Source organism: Salvelinus namaycush, chromosome 4 (genome assembly GCF_016432855.1).
Source record: "Salvelinus namaycush isolate Seneca chromosome 4, SaNama_1.0, whole genome shotgun sequence".
In the NCBI taxonomy this organism is placed as follows: Eukaryota; Metazoa; Chordata; class Actinopteri; order Salmoniformes; family Salmonidae; genus Salvelinus; species Salvelinus namaycush.
Genome location: NC_052310.1, coordinates 19,972,136 through 19,992,455, shown reverse-complemented (window position 1 = coordinate 19,992,455; position 20,320 = coordinate 19,972,136). Strand labels below are relative to the sequence as shown.

At 42.0% G+C, this 20,320-nt stretch overlaps 1 protein-coding gene across 1 annotated transcript in view; it reads left to right on the top strand.

Annotated features, from left to right (window-relative positions):
- adam11 (ADAM metallopeptidase domain 11) overlaps positions 1 to 20,320 on the top strand; it is a 45,170-nt gene that overhangs the window by 7,785 nt on the left and 17,065 nt on the right. The window contains exons 5-11 of the mRNA XM_038990704.1: positions 5,774 to 5,850; positions 6,442 to 6,508; positions 11,761 to 11,843; positions 11,969 to 12,032; positions 14,478 to 14,544; positions 15,128 to 15,258; positions 17,180 to 17,254. Of these exons, the coding sequence (XP_038846632.1) occupies positions 5,774 to 5,850; positions 6,442 to 6,508; positions 11,761 to 11,843; positions 11,969 to 12,032; positions 14,478 to 14,544; positions 15,128 to 15,258; positions 17,180 to 17,254 (564 nt within the window). The remainder of the gene's footprint in view (positions 1 to 5,773; positions 5,851 to 6,441; positions 6,509 to 11,760; positions 11,844 to 11,968; positions 12,033 to 14,477; positions 14,545 to 15,127; positions 15,259 to 17,179; positions 17,255 to 20,320) is intronic.

Below are 20,320 nucleotides of genomic sequence, written 5' to 3'. Positions count from 1 at the left end.
CTTCTTAAAGTAATGATGGACTGTCGTTTCTCTTTGCTTATTTAAGCTGTTCTTGCCAGAATATGGACTTGGTCATTTACCAAAAAAGGGCTATCTTCTGTATACCACCCCTACCTTGTCACAACCTAACTGATTGGCTCAAATGCATTAAGAAGGAAAGAAATTCCACAAATTAATAAAGCACACCTGTTAATTGAAATGCATTCCAGGTGACTACCTCATGAAGCTGGTTGAGAGAATGCCAAGAGTGTGCAAAGCTGTCATTGAGGCAAAGGGTGGCTACTTTGAAGAATCTCAAATATAACCAATATTTTGATTTGTTTTACACTTTTTTGGTTACTACATGATTCCATGTGTTATTTCATAGTTTTGATGTCTTCACTACTATTCTACAATGTAGAAAATAGTCAAAATAAAGAAAAACCCTTGAATGAGTAGGTATGTCCAAACTTTTGACTGGTACTGTATATAATTGCCCATAATTGTGCCCTGACTGTCCAAAACTGACTAGAGCTGAGCTGACATTGACCCCAACTGCATCAGCCTGCTTGGTCAAAAGGTCATAGCTCTTGTCACCACCAATCATTAAAGGAAATTAAATGACCTTTTTCCCAGGAGGAAGTTCACTGTCAGTCATTTCAATTCTCGTCAGTTTTGGACATCGATAGCTAGTACCCCTGTCCACACACACTCTTTCCATGGTGCTGATTCATCTGACCCCACCTGATACCCCATGGCAGCCACCCGTGGGGCGCCCTCCCTCTCCCGCCTGTTCGCGCCCCTATCACCTTTCTACACCTTTACCTGGTCTCTCCCATTACCCGCCCTATCAATACCATCTGCCAATCATTCAGCGAGGCAGGAAGATTCACCGTTTGAGGCAACCTTGAGTGCCCTCCACCACCGGCTGCCCAGCACTCGTGTGTAACCCAGACGACCTTCCTGAAACTCTGCCTTTGCAGTGTTTCTGTATGAGGCCCTCTTTTACCTCAGTCAAATTGCTGAGCTACGATCCCTTCCTCCCCTTTCCATGTAATAATTTTCAATATCATCTAGTAGGAAAAACTGATCATAGATCAGCACTCCCTACTCGAAATCGCTTTATAATTATACTAATCAGCTGCTCACCAAGGCCTTTAAGAGCAGGGCTGGATAAAGTATGCATGCCCTAAAGCTGGTACAGTATTTCGGATAACTTATGCCCATTCCCTAGAAGTTAATGGCAAATAGGAATGATAATTGAGTAACATGCTAAATGTTATTTTTTTATATATCTCCTACGTTTCATTCCTTACCCAGATAAACAGCAACTGTCTTTTAAACTTTTTACAGAGAAGATAGTTAAGGTCAGATACAGTACAACCAAACGACTCGCTGGAGTTATTAGACAGAAAGTCTTTGTCAGCACCTCTACAGCCATTAATATTCAGGTAGCAAGGCTCTCGACTCAGTGGACTGTCACAAACTGTGTTGAGATACAGCCCGTCTTAATTAGGCTGTCTAGGTTTGGCAGTGCCCCACCGCCGCTGTAAATTGAACGTATTTCTAACGCCTCCTATTTCCAACGCTTTCCGCCAGGCAGGCACACATACACTCAAACACACACTCTCACCAGCAGCAGCCTCCTGCACAGTAGGTCCTTAGCCCCAGCCACCGAGGTGGAGTAAGGGGCTAACTGCTAGACCAGGTTTCGCCAACCGGTCGATCGCAAGCTACCAGTAGCTCGCAGCCCACCTATGAGTAGCTTGCCAAACAATTCTGAAAGTAGATGCAATTTTCAAGTGTTGCATCGCAAACTGTCATAAATACATCTCACAAGTATCAGACACCGCAAGCTCCCAGCTACTATCTGATCAACGCAACATTATCCACCCATAGTAAGCCACTATTTGCTTAAAAACGAAATATTTCCCCTGTCTTTCTGTGTGGTGCGCGCGTTTGTTTATCACTCCGTGTGTAGCCAGCCAGTTGATGTGATAACGGTCTTGTGGGTTGACAGAAATACTTTCTCCAAAACCTTCTCAATTAAATGTTAACTGCAAAAAAGGCTTGTCTGGCAGAAGTATATCATGAATATCATTTGTATCTATTATTAGTTATTTTCAAACTTTGCCATGAAATGAGCAGCAGCAGTAAAGAAGCATCGCTAGACCGGCACATAACATTGCACGTTCCTCGCTCGCTAGATGCGCAATTAAAGGGCCAGATGTGCAATTGAAGGGGAATTACTCTCAAAAATCAATATTTTGTTAGTTTTCTTCAAAAAACAACAACAATAAGGTCTTCTGATGTAATATAAGCATTGACATGGACTCAGAACATCCAATTTCATTGTTTCTCAATGAACAATTGTAAATAAACCTAAAACCAGGAAAAATAAAACAGATAAAATATAATTGGGGAATATATAAAACAGAATTTGGGAGGGGAAAAAATCACAGATTTTATATGGCCCCACTTAGTTGTTAATTTAAAAAAAATTATACCAGGTATATTGACAGAAAGCATAGTGCACTACTTTCTCTTGTACACTAAGGACCCGGGAAGAGTTGCAGGGGAGATGAGAAGAATGTGCCTATCTGAAAGCAATAAAAAAGAGAAGCTCCCGACATGTTTTATTTTTTTAAAGGTAGCTCTCATGCTAGAAAAGGATTGGAGACGCCTGGGCTAGACAGTGGTATTGGGGATTGATTGGTTAAAGCTGTTTTTCTCTCACTACCTGGAACAGGGTTGGGAGTTGGGACGTCGATCTTTATCTGACAGTGTTATTGTGGCTTTGATGGTACTCTGTCCTTCTATTCCTTTTTTTATTTGTTGCTCTCTGTCGATCTTTCTCACTGTGTTGCACTCTTTCTTTCTCTTCCTTTCTTTCGCGCTCTCGCGCTCTCTCTCAACCCTCCACAGAGGTACATTTTTGCCAAAACTATAAGGTATTGAATCATTTGTTTAAGACAATGAATGACTTGTGGCATGACAGATTCTGCATCTTGTCATCTAATGGAATGTGAATGAGTGATGATTATTCAGAAACTGTTCACACTGCTTGACTTTTTCAAAAACAAAATAGTCACAGCCTGGATAAAACATTTATTAAATTGTTCTTTTTTTGTCACTGGCCTACACATAATGCCAGTGGAATGATGTTTTTCAAAATTTTTACAAATTAATAAAAAATGAAAAGCTGAAATGTCTTGAGTCAATAAGAAGTCAACCACTTTGTTATGGTAAGCCTAAATATGTTTGGGAGTAGAACATTTGCTTCACAAGTCACTTAATAAGTTGCATGGACTCACTGTGTGCAATAAGTGTTTAACGTGATTTTTGAATGATTACTACATCTCGGTACACCACACATACAATTATCTGCTGCCAATGACTGGAACGAACTGCAAAAATCTCTAAAGCTGGAGACTCATATCTCCCTCACTAGCTTTAAGCACCAGCTGTCAGAGCAGCTCACAGATCACTGCACCTGTACCACCTGTAGCCCATCTGTAAATAGCCCATCCAACTACCTCATCCCCATACTGTATTTATTTATTTATCTTGCTCCTTTGCACCCCAGTATCTCTACTTGCACATTCATCTTCTGCACATCTACCATTCTAGTGTTTAATTGCTATATTGTAATTACTTCGCCACCATGGCCTATTTATTGCCTTAACTTACCTCATTTGCACTCACTGTATATAGATTTTTTGTTTTCTTTTGTTCTACTGTATTATTGACTGTATGTTTTTGTTTATTCAATGTGTAACTCTGTGTTGTTGTATGTGTCGAATTGCTATGCTTTATCTTGGCCAGGTCGCAGTTGCAAATGAGAACTTGTTCTCAACTAGCCTACCTGGTTAAATAAAGGTTAAATATATATTTTTTAATTACAAATAAAATAAATAAATATGTAAGGTACCTCAGTCAAGCAGTGAATTTCAAACACAGATTCAACCACAAAGACCAGGAAGGTTTTCCAGTTCCTCGCAAAGACTGATACCTAGTGGTAAGAAATTGCAGACATTGAATATCCCTTTGAGCATGTTGAAGTTATTAACTACACTTTGGATGGTTTATCAATACACCCAGTCACTACAAAGATACAGGCGTCCTTCCTAACTCAGTTGCCAGAGAGGAAGGAAACCGCTCAGGGATTTCACCGTGAGGCCAATGGTGACTTTAAAACAGTTACAGAGTTTAATGGCTGTGATATGAGAACTGAGGATGGATCAACAACATTGTAGTTACTCCACAATACTATTCTAATTGACAGAGTGAAAAGAAGGAAGCCAGTACAGTATACAAATATTCCAAAACATGCATTCTGTTTGCAACAAGGCGCTAAAGTAATACTGCCAAAAATGTGGCAAAGCAATTTACTTTTTGTGCTGAATACAAAGTGTTATGTTCGAAGCAAATCCAATACAGCACATTGCTGAGTACCACGCTCAATATTTTCAAGCATGGTGGTGGCTGCATCATGTTGTGTTTATGCTTGTAATCGTTAAAGACTCTGGAGTTTTTTCAGGGGGAAAAAAGGCAAAAAGAAAGGAGTTAAGCACAGGCAAAATCCTAGAGGAGAACATGGTTCAATCTGCTTTCCACCAGACACTGGGAGATGAATTCACTGTTCAGCAGGACAGTAACCTAAAACACAAGGACAAATCTACACTGGAGTTGCTTACTAAGAGGACAGTGAATGTTCCTGAGTGGCTGAGTTACAGTTTTGACTTAAATCTGCTTGAAAATCTATGGCAAGACCTGAAAATGGTTGTCGAGCAATGATCAACCAATTTGACAGAGCTTGAAGAATTTTGAAAAGAGTAATGGGAAAATGTTGCACAATTCAGGTGTGGAAAGCACTTAGAGGCTTACCCAGACTCAGCTGTAATCGCTGCCAAAGGTGATTCTAACATGCATTGCCTCATGGGGTTGAATATTTATGTAATCAAGATATGTTAGTGTTTTATTTATTTTGACACGTTAGCATTTTTCTTCCACTTTGATATTAGAGTTTTTTGTGTAGTCAAAAAAATGTACAATTAATTCAATTTTAACCCCACTTTGTAACACAGCAACATTTTGAAAAAGTCAAGGGGTGTGAATACTTTCTGAAGGCACTGTACCTTTTAATAACCTTGGCCAGCCTTGCCTCAGTCCTGTTTTTACACCCTAAGTGTACCTGTATTTTCTCCAGTGGTGTAAAGTACTTAAGTAAAAATACTTTAAAGTACTACTTACATTTTTGGGGGTATCTGTACTTTACTTTATTATTTATGTTTTCCAACTTTTACTTCACTACATTCCTAAATAAAAGAATGTACTTTTTACTCCATACATTTTCCCTGACACCCAAAAATACTCATTACATTTTGACAAGAAAATGGTCCAATTGACGCACTTATCAAGAGGTCATCCCTACTGTCTCTGATCTGGCGGACTCACTAAACACAAATGCTTTGCCTGTAAATTATGTTGGAGTGTGCCCCTGGCTATCGGTAATAAAAAAATGGGGGTGTCTGGTTTGTATATTTGAGCAATTCCATTTACTTTTGATACTTAAGTATATTTAAAACCAAATACTTTTACTCAAGTGTAGTATTTTACTGGATGACTTTCACTTTTACTTTAGTCATTTTCTATTTAGGTATCTTTACCTTTACTCAAGTATGACAATTGAGTACTTTTTCCACCACTGATTTTCTCTCCCTATTGTGCTCACACACACACACACACACACACACACTCCTCTCTAACTTTTCTCCCTCCCTCTCTCTCCCAGCCTGTCCATCTAGCCCAGAGCAGTTTCCTGGTGGAAACCTTTGGCAAATCTTTCATCCTGGACTTGGAGCTGAACCAGTGAGTTGACACACTGCTCTGACTCTCACTAGCATTCTATACAATACAGGATTGTGTTCAATTCAGCTTTCTATTCAGGACATTTTCATTCAAGTCATGAATAAAAAAAATTGCCCAATGTCGCCTATGTGGATTTTGTTGAATTTGAATTAACTTCCCGAATTGGCTGAATTAAAAAAACGGAATTTACCCCAACCCTGATACAATCCATCTAGGGTTTCTTCACTAGAATGGAATGTCTAAAACATTGTAGATGATGGTAACATTTTGAGGCTCGTAGACTAAAGCTAAATCACGGCATATACTCGCCTCCTCCTCCTCACCAACACATTGGACACATTATTCTAATGGATTGTGTTCATATAGCGATCCTCACTAGCTCTCAAAGCGTTTTTTCATGGCGTAGAGGTAACTGGCCCCATCCTTCCACCACCCCTTTTCTACTCAATGCCTCCATCAATCCAATTGGATTTGTATAGTGCTTTTTAACAAATGTGTTTTGTATGCGCTTGTCTCTTGTAATGATTATGCCTGAATGGGAAATGTCATTGCTCGCTCGCTCTCTCGCCCCCTCTCTCTTTTTTCCCCCAGCAATCTCCTGTCTTCGGAATATGTGGAGCGGCACTTTGACGACGAAGGGAGGCCGTCTCAAAACATGGTAGAACTTGTTTTCGTCCATCCATCCATCCACTAGGGTGTAGACATGAAGGTTGGCTGATGAGTGTCTAGTATGATCATCAAACGCAGCACCTCAAGCATTCAAAGATGACTTAATAGTGGCTTATAAGTGTGCTATAACACACCATAACGAAGATTATGACGCAGTACTAACAATGTGCTGCTCATTGGCATAGACTTTATAAATGCATCACACTGATTGTCATTATAATGCTGTATGACCCTTGGGTAAAAAGTGCAATTATGAAGCGCTATGTCACTGTACATTTATAAGTGATTATGATTATACTTATAATGCATTACGAGTATTGGTATACGGAATTATGAGCCTATACAAGTCTTTATGTGTGTTTATAACTATGCTTCTACTGTATTATTACTCCAGTGTGTGTGTGTGTGTGTGTCAGAGGACTTATTTGGAGGACTGAGAGGTGTCTTGTTCCTGCAGACATGAATAGCTAGTCCTGCGGTGCGGAAGTTTAATGAAATTGGAGAGATGCAATTACACCGGTCGTTTTGCAAGGTCACTGTCTAACCCCCTTTTAAGGTGCCCGAGACGGACTTAACCGAAAAATGATTCACGGCTAGATAGTGCAACGTCATGTACTTGTTTAGTTCTTATTTGGTCTAGTCTTCATTTTCTCCGTTTGTCTTGTCGTTTTGTCCTCGAGTGTGATGGTAAATAAAAACAGTTTGAGAAACTTAGCTTTCTGCCATCTTGGAATTGGCACTTTCCCCTCCTATTTTGGCCACCTCTCTCCCTTAGTTGAGACTTGGTAGCAGTATTTGATAGGGCTGTAACAAAACAGGGCTGTTTTATTCTAGTTTGTCAGTACCAATTAGCATCCGTCATTCTCATTGGCTGTGTCCTTGGATAGGTGTGGCATCTCATTCAACTCCTCCCTTAATGGGGTATCACCTCCTCTCTTCTGTTCATTAACAAACAAGTGGTTCTGCAAAGTCAGCAGTGCTGCTGAGTTGCCCTTCATTCAGATATTAGCTGCATTTCCACCTCGTTGATCATGCAATGGCAAGTGCATCACAGGCTCCAGAACAAGAAGTTCCAGGCTGTATCACAACCGGCCCGTGATTGGGAGTCCCATAGGGCAGCGCACAATTGGCCCAGTGTCGTTAGGGTTTGGCCGGGGTAGGCCGTCATTGTAAATAAGAATTTCTTCTTAACTGACTTGCCTAGTTAAATAAAGGTTAAATAATAAATAAATAAAAACGAATAAATGAGTGGGTGTGTGCGTTTCTACTGAGCGTGTCCTCCGCAGAGTCCCCCTCTCCCCAGGGTTCCAGACTGCGACCTTTTAGTTCCATTTTGCGACTATTTGACTTGGCTGTGCGGGTAAACATTTTAGCTGGTTGTATCAGTGCGAGCTGCACCTTCTACATGGTCACCTCACTCAAACCTTCCATTTTTGGGGCTGCTAAAACCATGATTTGGTCAAACAGTAAAGTGCGTTATCCTCATGATTCCTGTATTGGAGGTGTCTGACTTGCTGCTGTGCCTGTTTCGGTGGGCCTGCTGCTGTGCCTGTTTCGATGGGCCTGCTGCTGTGCTTGTTTCGGTGGGCCTGCTGATGTGATTAGCGAGCCACTCTCCGGGAGAAAGAAAGCTCAGTAGCAACTATTTTACAAACAAGATATTTGATATGGCTTTGAGATACATTTCCATTTTTTATTAGGACATTTACATTAACTGTTAGATTTATACATGGCTACTAGCAGTGGGTATTATATTTAGAGTTGGCGATCTAGATGAAGTGTTTTGAGTTTTACACTTCCTCAAGTGGTGAAATAGCCTATGATATACAGTGGGGGAAAAAAGTATTTAGTCAGCCACCAATTGTGCAAGTTCTCCCACTTAAAAATATGAGAGAGGCCTGTAATTTTCATCATAGGTACACTTCAACTATGACAGACAAGATGAGAAAAAAAATTCCAGAAAATCTCATTGTAGGATTTTTAATGAATTTATTTGCAAATTATGGTGGAAAATACGTATTTGGTCACCTACAAACAAGCAAGATTTCTGGCTCTCACAGACCTGTAACTTCTTATTTAAGAGGCTCCTCTGTCCTCCACTCGTTACCTGTATTACCTGTATTAATGGCACCTGTTTGAACTTGTTATCAGTATAAAAGACACCTGTCCACAACCTAAAACAGTCACACTCCAAACTCCACTATGGCCAAGACCAAAGAGCTGTCAAAGGACACCAGAAACAAAATTGTAGACCTGCACCAGGCTGGGAAGACTGAATCTGCAATAGGTAAGCAGCTTGGTTTGAAGAAATCAACTGTGAGAGCAATTATTAGGAAATGGAAGACATACAAGACCACTGATAATCTCCCTCGATCTGGGGCTCCACGCAAGATCTCACCCCGTGGGGTCAAAATGATCACAAGAACGGTGAGCAAAAATCCCAGAACCACACGGGGGGACCTAGTGAATGACCTGCAGAGACCTGGGACCAAAGTAACAAAGCCTAACATCAGTAACACACTACGCCGCCAGGGACTCAAATCCTGCAGTGCCAGACGTGTCCCCCTGCTTAAGCCAGTACATGTCCAGGCCCGTCTGAAGTTTGCTAGAGAGCATTTGGATGATCCAGAAGAAGATTGGGAGAATGTCATATGGTCAGATGAAACCAAAATAGAACTTTTTGGTAAAAACTCAACTCGTCGTGTTTGGAGGACAAATAATGCTGAGTTGCATCCAAAGAACACCATACCTACTGTGAAGCATGGGGGTGGAAACATCATGCTTTGGGGCTGTTTTTCTGCAAAGGGACCAGGACGACTGATCCGTGTAAAGGAAAGAATGAATGGGGCCATGTATCGTGAGATTTTGAGTGAAAACCTCCTTCCATCAGCAAGGGCATTGAAGATGAAACGTGGCTGGTCTTTCAGCATGACAATGATCCCAAACACACCGCCCGGGCAACGAAGGAGTGGCTTCGTAAGAAGCATTTCAAGGTCCTGGAGTGGCCTAGCCAGTCTCCAGATCTCAACCCCATAGAAAATCTTTGGAGGGAGTTGAAAGTCCGTGTTGCCCAGCAACAGCCCCAAAACATCACTGCTCTAGAGGAGATCTGCATGGAGGAATGGGCCAAAATACCAGCAACAGTGTGTGAAAACCTTGTGAAGACTTACAGAAAACGTTTGACCTCTGTCATTGGCAACAAAGGGTATATAACAAAGTATTGAGAGAAACTTTTGTTATTGACCAAATACTTATTTTCCACCATAATTTGCAAATAAATTCATTAAAAATCCTACAATGTGATTTTCTGGATTTCTTTTTCTCATTTTGTCTGTCATAGTTGAAGTGTACCTATTATGAAAATTACAGGCCTCTCTCATCTTTTTAAGTGGGAGAACTTGCACAATTGGTGGCTGACTAAATACTTTTTCCCCCCACTGTAAGTGTACAAGAACATTTTAAATAACTTTCTGAAGCCTTATTTTCGACAGTAAAATATAACAACACAATGGCCTATTTGTCAAACCAAAATTCGTGACAATCAGTGGATTAGGTTGCACATCAAAATATTGAATCATATTGAAATATGCATTCCTGCATGTTAGATGAAACAACTTATTTCTTGAATAGCATCTCAGTAGTCTATTATACCTGAATGACTTGAATGATCCCCCTCCATCCTGCCTCTCCTCTGAAAGTGTGTGTGTGTGTGTGTGTGTATGCGTGGATGTGTCCAGCCTCTCCTCCTCTGAAAGGACACTCAATCCACCTCGTTCACTAATGGCCGCAGTAGAGTGTGAGCCAATCTGATTTCCTCCACTTATCCTTGTAATCCTGCCCTTTTATTTATTTATTTATTTATTTATTTATCTCAGTCCCGTGCTAAGTGCTCTGACTGGGCTTCCTTTCTAATTGGTATGAATGGCCCCAGGGTCTCACCCACTAAAGACACAGGAGAAATTAAGCTAACGCTAAGCTAGAGTTTATTATGGCTAGCTCATGCTAAACCGCTACCAATGATACTTTTAACTAAGCCAAGATGGGACAAATGGGCCTTTTTACAGTGGAAACCATAGAAGCACAGTTGGCAGGACAAGGAACGACATGGGCAGAGCCAAGCAAGAGCTAACGTGATCCTATTGGTGCAATTTATCATGCATTTGCTCATTTCTGTTAGTGAACGCCTACTCTCTGAAGTGCTGAATGTGCAAGCCAAGAACTCTTAACTGCCATTGCGCTCCTCCAAACAAAGCCCGTTTTTAAAAACTTTGGCAAAGGGTCAAATCTACAAAACTTAGTGCGCTCTGTTCATAACAGATTTTAGTTTTGGAAACAGAAAACTGTATTAAGATCAAGTGTTTCATCTATGAGAAAATTTGCGGAATGTTGGCCCAGTTTCATCTTGCTCCATCTTCTCCCTCTGCCCGCACTCGCACGCACACACGCACGCTAAACCGCGACAGGAGAGAAATTAAGCTAAGCTACACTAAGGGTCATTATGGCTAGCTCATACACAATCTTGCCTTCATTCTGGAAAAAGAACTGGACGGATGCATGTTGCTGGAAAGGGATCGGCCATGTTGCTTGTGTGTTTCAGACCAGTGCAGATTAAGGAAAGAGCAGAGGAGAGGAGGCCACTGTAGTCTATTGAGACGCAGCGTTGGTCTGTCTGGTTGGTTGGATACGGTTGGAGTAAGGTTTGACCAAGCGGGAAATAACACGAGCCCCAAGGTTGTTGCTTGAACGGTCTAAATAGTTATAGTTCGCTTCACTTGAACACAGCTTTTCTTCTGTTGTTTAGCGTGTGAGACGACAGTGGGCTCAGATGACAGTGGTGCATAACTTATTGGTGCTCGTTACACTGACTGAGTGACACACACACACAAACACACGCACAGACAGACACGGATGTTTTCCTAGTCTAATACACACACATCTGATTCTCAACCACACATGTCTGGTGATGAAATATAGTCTCTGCTGTCCTTCACGCATCATTAGCCACTGTAGGTGTAGGTTCTCTCTCCTGATCTATAGCAGTTACTGATACAGCTTTGTTGACCAAGCAGCTCATTCAGACCCACTCTTGGGGGGTGTTGCTTCACACTTAATCAGGGGTGTTGATTGCATTTTCGTCATTGGTTAGCTGACTCTATTTCATCGACTTGTGCCTTTCTTTATTTAACTTGGGAGGGCAAAGTAGAATTAATACTGCGTGAATGGGTGTGTGTGTTTTTACAGGGAGGGGAACACTGTTACTACCACGGGCGACTGAGGGGGGTACCAGGCTCGTGGGTTGCTCTCTCTACCTGCCATGGATTACGGTGAGTCGAGGCTATGCCCACGCTCTGCCCATTCCATGCCTCACTGTTTGTCTCAATCCTACCAGAGATCCCATTTGTTACTACTAACTCTACTAGCCTCACTCTTGCTTTCTGTCTATCTCCAGTGGGATGTTTTCCGATGGGAACTTCTCCTACGGGATCGAGCCTGTTCTCAATACCAGTGGGGAGGTGAGTATGAATAAGGGAAGAGGATGGAGGGTTGGATACCCTTAGATGAAAAATGGGGAGTTGCTGGTGGATTCGTCTCGAAAGTGGCTCCAGCGTACTGCTCAGTAGAGACCGTCTGTTCCTCCTCTCTCTCTCTGCATCGGACTCTTTCAACTCTCTTTCCCTCTCCGTTGTTTACCTCTTTATCTCTCTCTCACTCACTGGCAGCACAGACAGCGATACTCCATCTGTGTTGTGCAGTGCGAAAAGTATTGAGTTGATACACAGTCCCATGGTGTGTGTGAGAGAGAGAGAACTAATTAACTATACTAAGACTGGAATTCAATAAAATGCACCATAGCAATGTTTGTGCAGTGTCGTCCTTTACAAGCTACTGCCTGCACACGCACTTCTTATTCTGAAATCTGGAAGCATATAGTAAGTTTGGAAGTGCTAGTGGACTTTTCAACTACCCCCCCCCAAAAGAAACGTTCTGATTTTGTTTGTCCATGGGGAGAAAACGAGTTGCTGTGTAAAAGCGAATGACACAATGTGGGCTTGATGGAATTGACAGCTGAATCTATTTTTCTTTTATTTCTTCCCGTATATCTCCAAGACCGTTCAGTGCTGACTCGTTGGCGGTCTTTGAATCTATCGCTTCAACCTCTGTCCCATCTGTCTCCTCCTTCTGTTCAGGATGAACTATAACCCCCTGTTTGCCATCCAAGCCAAAGCCATTTTATATATACCCGTACAGTATAAGGTTCTGGTCCCAGCCATACATTAGAAACCCCACAGAGGACACCATCCTTGATGTCTGTAGACAAATAAGCCACACACTTGGCTCTAACATGATTATGCACTGTGTATAGTTCATCCCAGCCATTCTATTTAGTTCAAACGTGAGTAGTGGGGGGAAATACGTTCACTCCCAGCCTTGGATGTCAGAGGCAAGCAGCACCAGTATAGGATGATATAATATGTCAACCAACGTGATATTATGGCTTTGTCCCATACTCCTCTACTTTGTGGACCTCTCCTTTTGAGAGATCAGTTTTGGCTGCGAAATAGAGTGGGAGGAGAGAGGAAAAGTGAGTGTGGAAGAAAAGGAGAGAAAAGCGAGGGGTAGGATAGAAGAGGCTGAAGGCTATTCCATTAGGGCGACAGGCAATCGAGGTACGGTACACAGCTCCATTACATGGACTGGAACGATAGATCGATGTGGCCTCTCCCTCCTGAATATCGGATGGCCTCCCCTTTTCCCCAGATGGGTCATTTTCATAAAGTATTCAGCTCCTCTGCTCAAGTTTGACTCTCCATGCAGCCCTGAAATGCTCGATGATGCCATCCTGAAAGCCCAGCAATGGATCAATTATGCATTATGGCGCTTTGCTTTCTTTATTACGTATACGCTATGTGACCGAAAGTATGTGGACACCTGCTCGTCGAACGTCTCATTCCAAAATCATGGCCATTAATATGGAGTTGGTCCACCCTTTGCTGCTATAACAACCTCCACTCTTCTGGGAAGGCTTTCCAATAGATGTTGCTACGGGGACTTCCATTCAGCCACAAGAGCATTAGTGAGGTCTGATGTTGGGCGATTAGGCCTGGCTTGCAGTCGGCGTTCCAATTCATCCCAAAGGTGTTCGATGGGGTTGAGGTCAGGGCCAGTCAAGTTCTTCTTCGATCTCGAAAAACCATTTCTGTATGGACCTCGCTTGGTGCACGGGGGCATTGTCATGCTGAAACAAGAAAGGGGCTTCCCTAAACTGTTGCCACAAAGTCGGAAGCACAGAATCGTCTAGCATGGCATTGTATGCTGTTGCGTGAACATTTTTCTCTTCACTGGAACTAAGAGGCCTAGCTCGAACCATGAAAATCAGCCCCAGACCATTATTCCTCCTCCACCAAACTTTACAGTTGGCACTATGCATTGGGTCAGGTAGCATTCTCCTGGCATCGGCCAAACCCAGATTCGTCTCTCGGACTGCCAGATGGTGAAGCGTGAGAGAAGGCTTTTTCACTGCTCCAGAGTCCAATGGCGACTAGCTTTACACCAATCCAACCAACACTTAACACCAATCCAACCGACACTTAACACCAATCCAACCGACACTTAACATTGTGCATGGTGATCCTAGGCTTGTGTCCGGCTGCTCGGACATGGAAACCCATTTAATGAAGCTCCCGACGAACAATTCTTGTGCTGACGTTGCTTCCAGAGGCAGTTTGGAACTTGGTAGTGAGTGTCGTAACTGAAGACAGACTATTTTTACGCGCTTCAGCACTCAGCAGTCCCGAGTGCTGGACAGGGGGGCAAAAGGGGGGGGTGATCAGTCAATAACAGTTATAGCACTTAATCATCGTCAACCAATATGTCATAAGAATGGTGGGTACTAACTTTTTCTGTATTTACAACTCATTGGTTCTAACTCTGTTGCGGCTCTGTGTGTACTACTGTAGAAGCAGAATGATCACGTGGTGTATCGAATGCCTGACCTGGACCTGCTACTGTCACTACAATGTCCAGGTAAAATCTTTAGCTGACCTTTAACTAACCCATCTCTCCTTTGTGTCCGTCATCACCTACCTTTGCCAATGTCTTTTTGGGGTGCATCTCAATAGTCTAAATTTGAGTTTTCTCCTCGCCTCCTCCTTTCCTCTTGTCTCCAGTTCTAAAGCCTTAAAATACTGTTTTTTCCATCTGTGTTAGTTTTTGCTCTTCCATAAGCTCCCCTGCTTCACTCACCTTTCCTCTCGACGGGGACACAGTACATGCCCATCTTTTTCTCTCTCTCTCTCTCCCCATCTCCTGCTTTCTGGCTGCCCTCCTTGTCCTCTCCTTGGTCTTCATATGGCCTCGCTCCACCACACTGTCTGCAGGATATTGATTTCCTCTGTGGATCATTTGACAAAAATGGACATGGCTTCACTGACAGAAGGGACTGATGGGTGTGCACTCATCATATCACCTCTTCTCCCTCCTACCCTGTTCTCCCTCCTACCCTCTTCTCCCTCCTACCCTGTTCTCTCTCCTCTCATCCTCTTCTCTCTCCCCTTCCGCACTCCTACCCATTTTCCCCCTCCCTTTCTCCTTTTCCCCTCCTTCACAGGTTGCTCATTGAACAGCAGTGACACTGAAGGGAACTCTGAAAATGACAGTGACGGTGGTGGTGGTGGTATCTTGTCAGAGCCGGAGGAGCCCATCTTCACAGAGGAAGGGTTGAGCCGTTCAAAGAGACAGGTGAGGAGCTGATGTCCTGATAAGCTGGCACACACATACACTCATGCATGTGCGAACACATATACACACACACACACACCTGTAAACACCCACTGTTGTCACACACACAAAGCTACAGTTGCCGCACAGTGTTGCCAAATACACACTGCTTGCAGAGACACTAACAAAAACTGAGTACAAGCCAATAATGTAACACGACACAATGACACAACACAGTCAATGTTTTACAATGCAACACATTTAATCTCACGCGGAACACAATCAATTTGTTATCGTTATGTGCTCACAAATATCCCTTGCGTATTGGCTGATGTGTAGCAAGAGTAGAATGCCCCTGAGTAACCAGAGCCAGCCACCGTTATATCACTTTCAGACACAGCGATTTAATAGCAGGTGAATCGAGGCTGAAATCAAAGTGTTGCTGCCCTTCTCAAGGACAAAAACGTGGGCTGCAGTAGCTGCAGTACGTTCCAATATGGTTAGTAGGGTATGTGTTCTCAACTGAGGTGAATAAGGTTGCATCTGAAATTGTACTTTATTCCATATACAGTGCACTACTTTTGACCAGGGCTCGGTTTCCGAAAAAGAATGTTAAGGCTAGGTCCATCTTTAGAAACTTCGTAGGAGCATCGTTAAACCCCGAGCTATTTCCCGAGACCATCTTGTTAATTAACGTTGCACTTGGAAACACTCATGATCTAACGCCGGCCTCAGACCACTCGTAGAACAGCTAAGTGCGTCGTTAGATGCTGTTTTGCCCTCCCGTGTCACTTCACACCGAGAAGATCACTTGGATTATCAGTCTCTCTCTGTGACCGCCGACGACTTCAGAACCACGTTAACTACAAATACAAAGTTGCCATTGTCTTTGCAGTTGATAACAAACAAGCGACGTATAACAAGATGCTTCAAATGAAAACCACGGTGACTGCAATTAAATATAAATACGGTAGGCTATAGGCCTATTTCAATCATATTGAAATACATGTCATGTTATTTGTAACTTATTTTGTACATAATGTTTCTGCAACCGTATCTTACGGCAGAACAGAGCTTCTGGATATCAGGACAGCGATCACTCATCTCGGATTAGAGGAAGATTTTTTCAACAACAAGCTAGACTCACATGATATTCTACAAACACCCGGCAGGGCCGACATCCCAGTTATTCGCAAGAGGAAGAGACGCAGGTACAGAGGACGACGAGCCGGATGCCTCGTCAGGACCCGCAGAAGGCGAGTAGGAAGGCTGTTGTTACGTCAATATTACTCGCCAACGTGCAGTCATTGGACAATAAATTAGACGAGGTACGATCACAAATATCCTACCAACGGGACATTAAAAACTTTTTTCGCACTATTGGTTAGAGCCTGTAAGTAAGCATTTCACTGTAAGGTCTACTACACCTGTTGTATTCGGCGCACGTGACAAATAAACTTTGATTTGATTTCTTCTATTTAGCTACTTGGAGGCTACTGTCTGTAATGTGTCTCAATATATTTCATGACGTGTAGTCTAACATGTGCGCAATGATGTCCCAAATTGTTGGTTATATCATAGGTGGTAATATCTCTCTAGAAGCTGATCTTTCGTCAGTGTTGTGAAATAATTATAGTATTAAGGTAAGTTTTGAATGGAGAAAGCTGATCCTAGAGCAGCGCTTCCCTTTTTTCGATCCTATCAGTATCGACACATGCTCCGACAACGCACTAGAAGACGGTTCTCTCTGCGTGGTGTTTTACATCTTCAGCCGTTGTAGGAAAGATTCTTCGTTAAAACACTCATATGCCTAAGTTCCATCGCTATTGGGAAACCGGGCCCCAGGGTGTATAGGGTGTATAGGGTGCCATTGAAGTTGTACCAGACTGAAGTGAAGCAGCGCTTTCTCTTGCACCCCCCCCCCCCCCCCCTTCCCCTACAGGTCAGACGAGGTCAACGCACAGTCCAGACCGAGACCAAGTACATCGAGCTGATGGTGGTGAACGATCACGACCTGGTACGTTCACGTCGACATACAGTGCCTTTGGAAAGTATTCAGACCCCTTGACCTTTTTCCACATTTTGTTACGTTACAGCCTTATGGATAAAAAAAAACAGAAAAAAATCCTCATCAATCTACACACAATACCCCATAATGACAAAGCAATAACAGGTTTTTAGAAATGTTAGCAAATGTATAAAAAGTAAAAAATAGAAATACCTAATTTACATAAGTATTCAGACCCTTTGCTATGAGATTTGAAATTGAGCTCAGGTGCATCCTGTTTCCATTGATCATCCTTGATGTTTCTACAAGTTGATTGGAGTCCACCTGTGGTAAATTAAATTGACAGATCTGGGTAAAGGTACCAAAACATTTCTGCAGCATTGAAGGTCCCCAAGAACACAGTGGCGTCCATCATTCTTAAATGGAAGAAGTTTGGAACCACCAAGACTCTTCCTAGAGCTGGCCACCCAGCCAAACTGAGAAATCAATGTCCTTGAATGGCCCAGCCAGAGCACGGACTTGAACCCGATCGAACATCTCTGGAGAGACCTGAAAATAGCTGTGCAGTGACGCTCCCCCTCCAACATGACAGAGCTTGAGACGATCTGCAGAGAAGAATGGGAGGAACTCCCCAAATACAGGTGTGCCAAGCTTAAAGTGTCATATCCAAGAAGACTCGAGGCTGTAATCGCTGCCAAAGGTGCTTCAAAAAGTATGAGTAAAGGGTTTGAATACTTATGTAAATGTAATACTTCAATTTTTTTAAATGTATTATACATTTGCATAAATCTAAAAACCAGATTTTGTTTTGTCATTATATGGTATTGTGTGTAGATTGATGAAGGGGGGGAAAAACAATCGAATACATTTTAGAATAAGGCTGTAACGTAACAAAATGTGAATAAAGGGTCTGAATACTTTCAGAATGAACTGTGGGCTAGGCATAAAGAGTACCTTCAGAATGTATTCACACCAGACTGAATTTAAAATGGATTAAATTGAGATTGTTTCACTGATCTACAAACAATACCCCATAATGCTAAAGTGAAATTATGTATTTTTTTTAAAGCTGAAATGTTTTGAGTCAATAAGTATTCAACCCCTTTCTTATGGCAATTCTAAATAAGATCAGGAGTAAAAAGTCACAGAATAACTTGCATAGACTCACTCGTGTGCAATAATAGTGTTTAACATGATTTTTTGATAGGTGGGTAAAAAAACAAAAAACAGACATTGAATATCACTTTGAGCCTGGTGAAGTTATTAATTACACTTTGGATGGTGTATCAATACACCCAGTCACTACAAAGATACATGCGTCCTTTCTAACTCAGTTGCCGGAGAGGAAGGAAACCGCTCAGGGATTTCACCATGAGGCCAATGGTGACTTTAAAACAGTTACAGAGTTTAGTGGCTGTGATAGGAGAAAATTGAGGATGGATCAACTTTGTAGTTACTTCACAGTACTATCCTAAGTGACATAGTGAAAAGCTGGAAGCCTGTACAGTATAAAAATACTCCAAAACATGCATTCTGTTTGCAACAAGGCACTAAAGTAATACTGCAAAAACAAATTACAAAGCAATTCACTTTTTGGCCTGAATAAAAAGTGTTATAGTTTGGGCAAATCCAATACAACACATTACTGAGTACCACTCTCCATATTTTCAAGCATACTGGTGGCTGCATCATGTTATGGGATGCTAATCGTTAAGTACTGGGGCGATTTTCAGGATTAAAGAAATGAACGGAATGGAGCTAAGCACAGGAAAAATCCTAGCGGAAAACCTGGTTGTCTGCTTTTCACCAAACACTGGGAGAAGAATTGACCTTTCAGCAGGACAGCAAACCTTAAAAACAAGACCAAATCTACACTGGAGTTGCTTACCAAGAAGACAGTGAATGTTTCTGAGTGGCCTGGTTACAGTTTTGACTAAAATCTGCTTTAAAATCTATGGCAAAACCTGAAAATGGTTGTCTAGTAATGATCAACAACCAATTTGACAGAGCTTGAAAAATGGTGAAAAGAGTAATGGGCCAATGTTGCACAATCCATGTGTGGAAATCTCTTAGAGACTTACCCAGAAAGACTCACAGCGTAATTGCTGCCAACTGACTCAGGGTGTTTTATTTTCCATACATTTTTACAAATGTTAGTATGTTTCTTCCACTTTGACACAATATTGTGTGGGTATATCATTGACATTTTTTAAAATAATGAAATCAATTTTAATCCCACTTTGTAACACAGCAAAATGTGGAAAAAGTCAAGGGGGATGTGAATACTTTCTGAAGGCAATGTACATCATTCGAATTTATTGGAAATCGGAAAGTTAATCGAATGGCCACAACTTACTTGGTTCATGTTGTCAGAGAGTGCACTGACATCAGTGATCACCAGCTCCCGGAGAGCAGCACTACTGTAGTTTTTTTTTTTATCACACCTGATTCAACTAATGATGATCTGAATCAGGTGTTTCACTGTTGAGCAAAAAACCTGTATCGGCTATTGTTAGAGAATTTCCAGTCATCTGGTGATTTTCAGTACCTATACTGTTCTCTTTGAAGTAGAAAGAAGAATCGATATAAATTCAATATTAGACGTGTTAGCAGAATGAAGGCTGAGCCCATGTGAGTGTACAAAGATGGATCAACATCGAGTTAACCATTTAGACATGTAAAAAACAGAACGTAAGCAGAATCCGTGTGGATGAGGCAAGGTAGACCAACAAGACGTGACTGGTCTGGGCCATATCTGATCTTCTGAAGGTTACTGGACAAGCTCATGTGTTCATCGTACATAGACAACAACAGGAACATTAGCTAATCAGTTATAGGCACTATTAGACCTGCAGTAGGAGGGTGCATGTCTGTGTGTCACGCCACCAATATAATCTACAGTTGAAGTCGGAAGTTTACATCCACTTAGGTTGGAGTCATTAACTTGTTTTTCAACCACTCCACAAATTTCTTGTTAACAAACTATAGTTTTGGCAAGTCAGTTAGGACATCTACTTTGTGCATGACACAAGTCATTTTTCCAACAATTGTTTACAGACAGATTATTTCACTTAT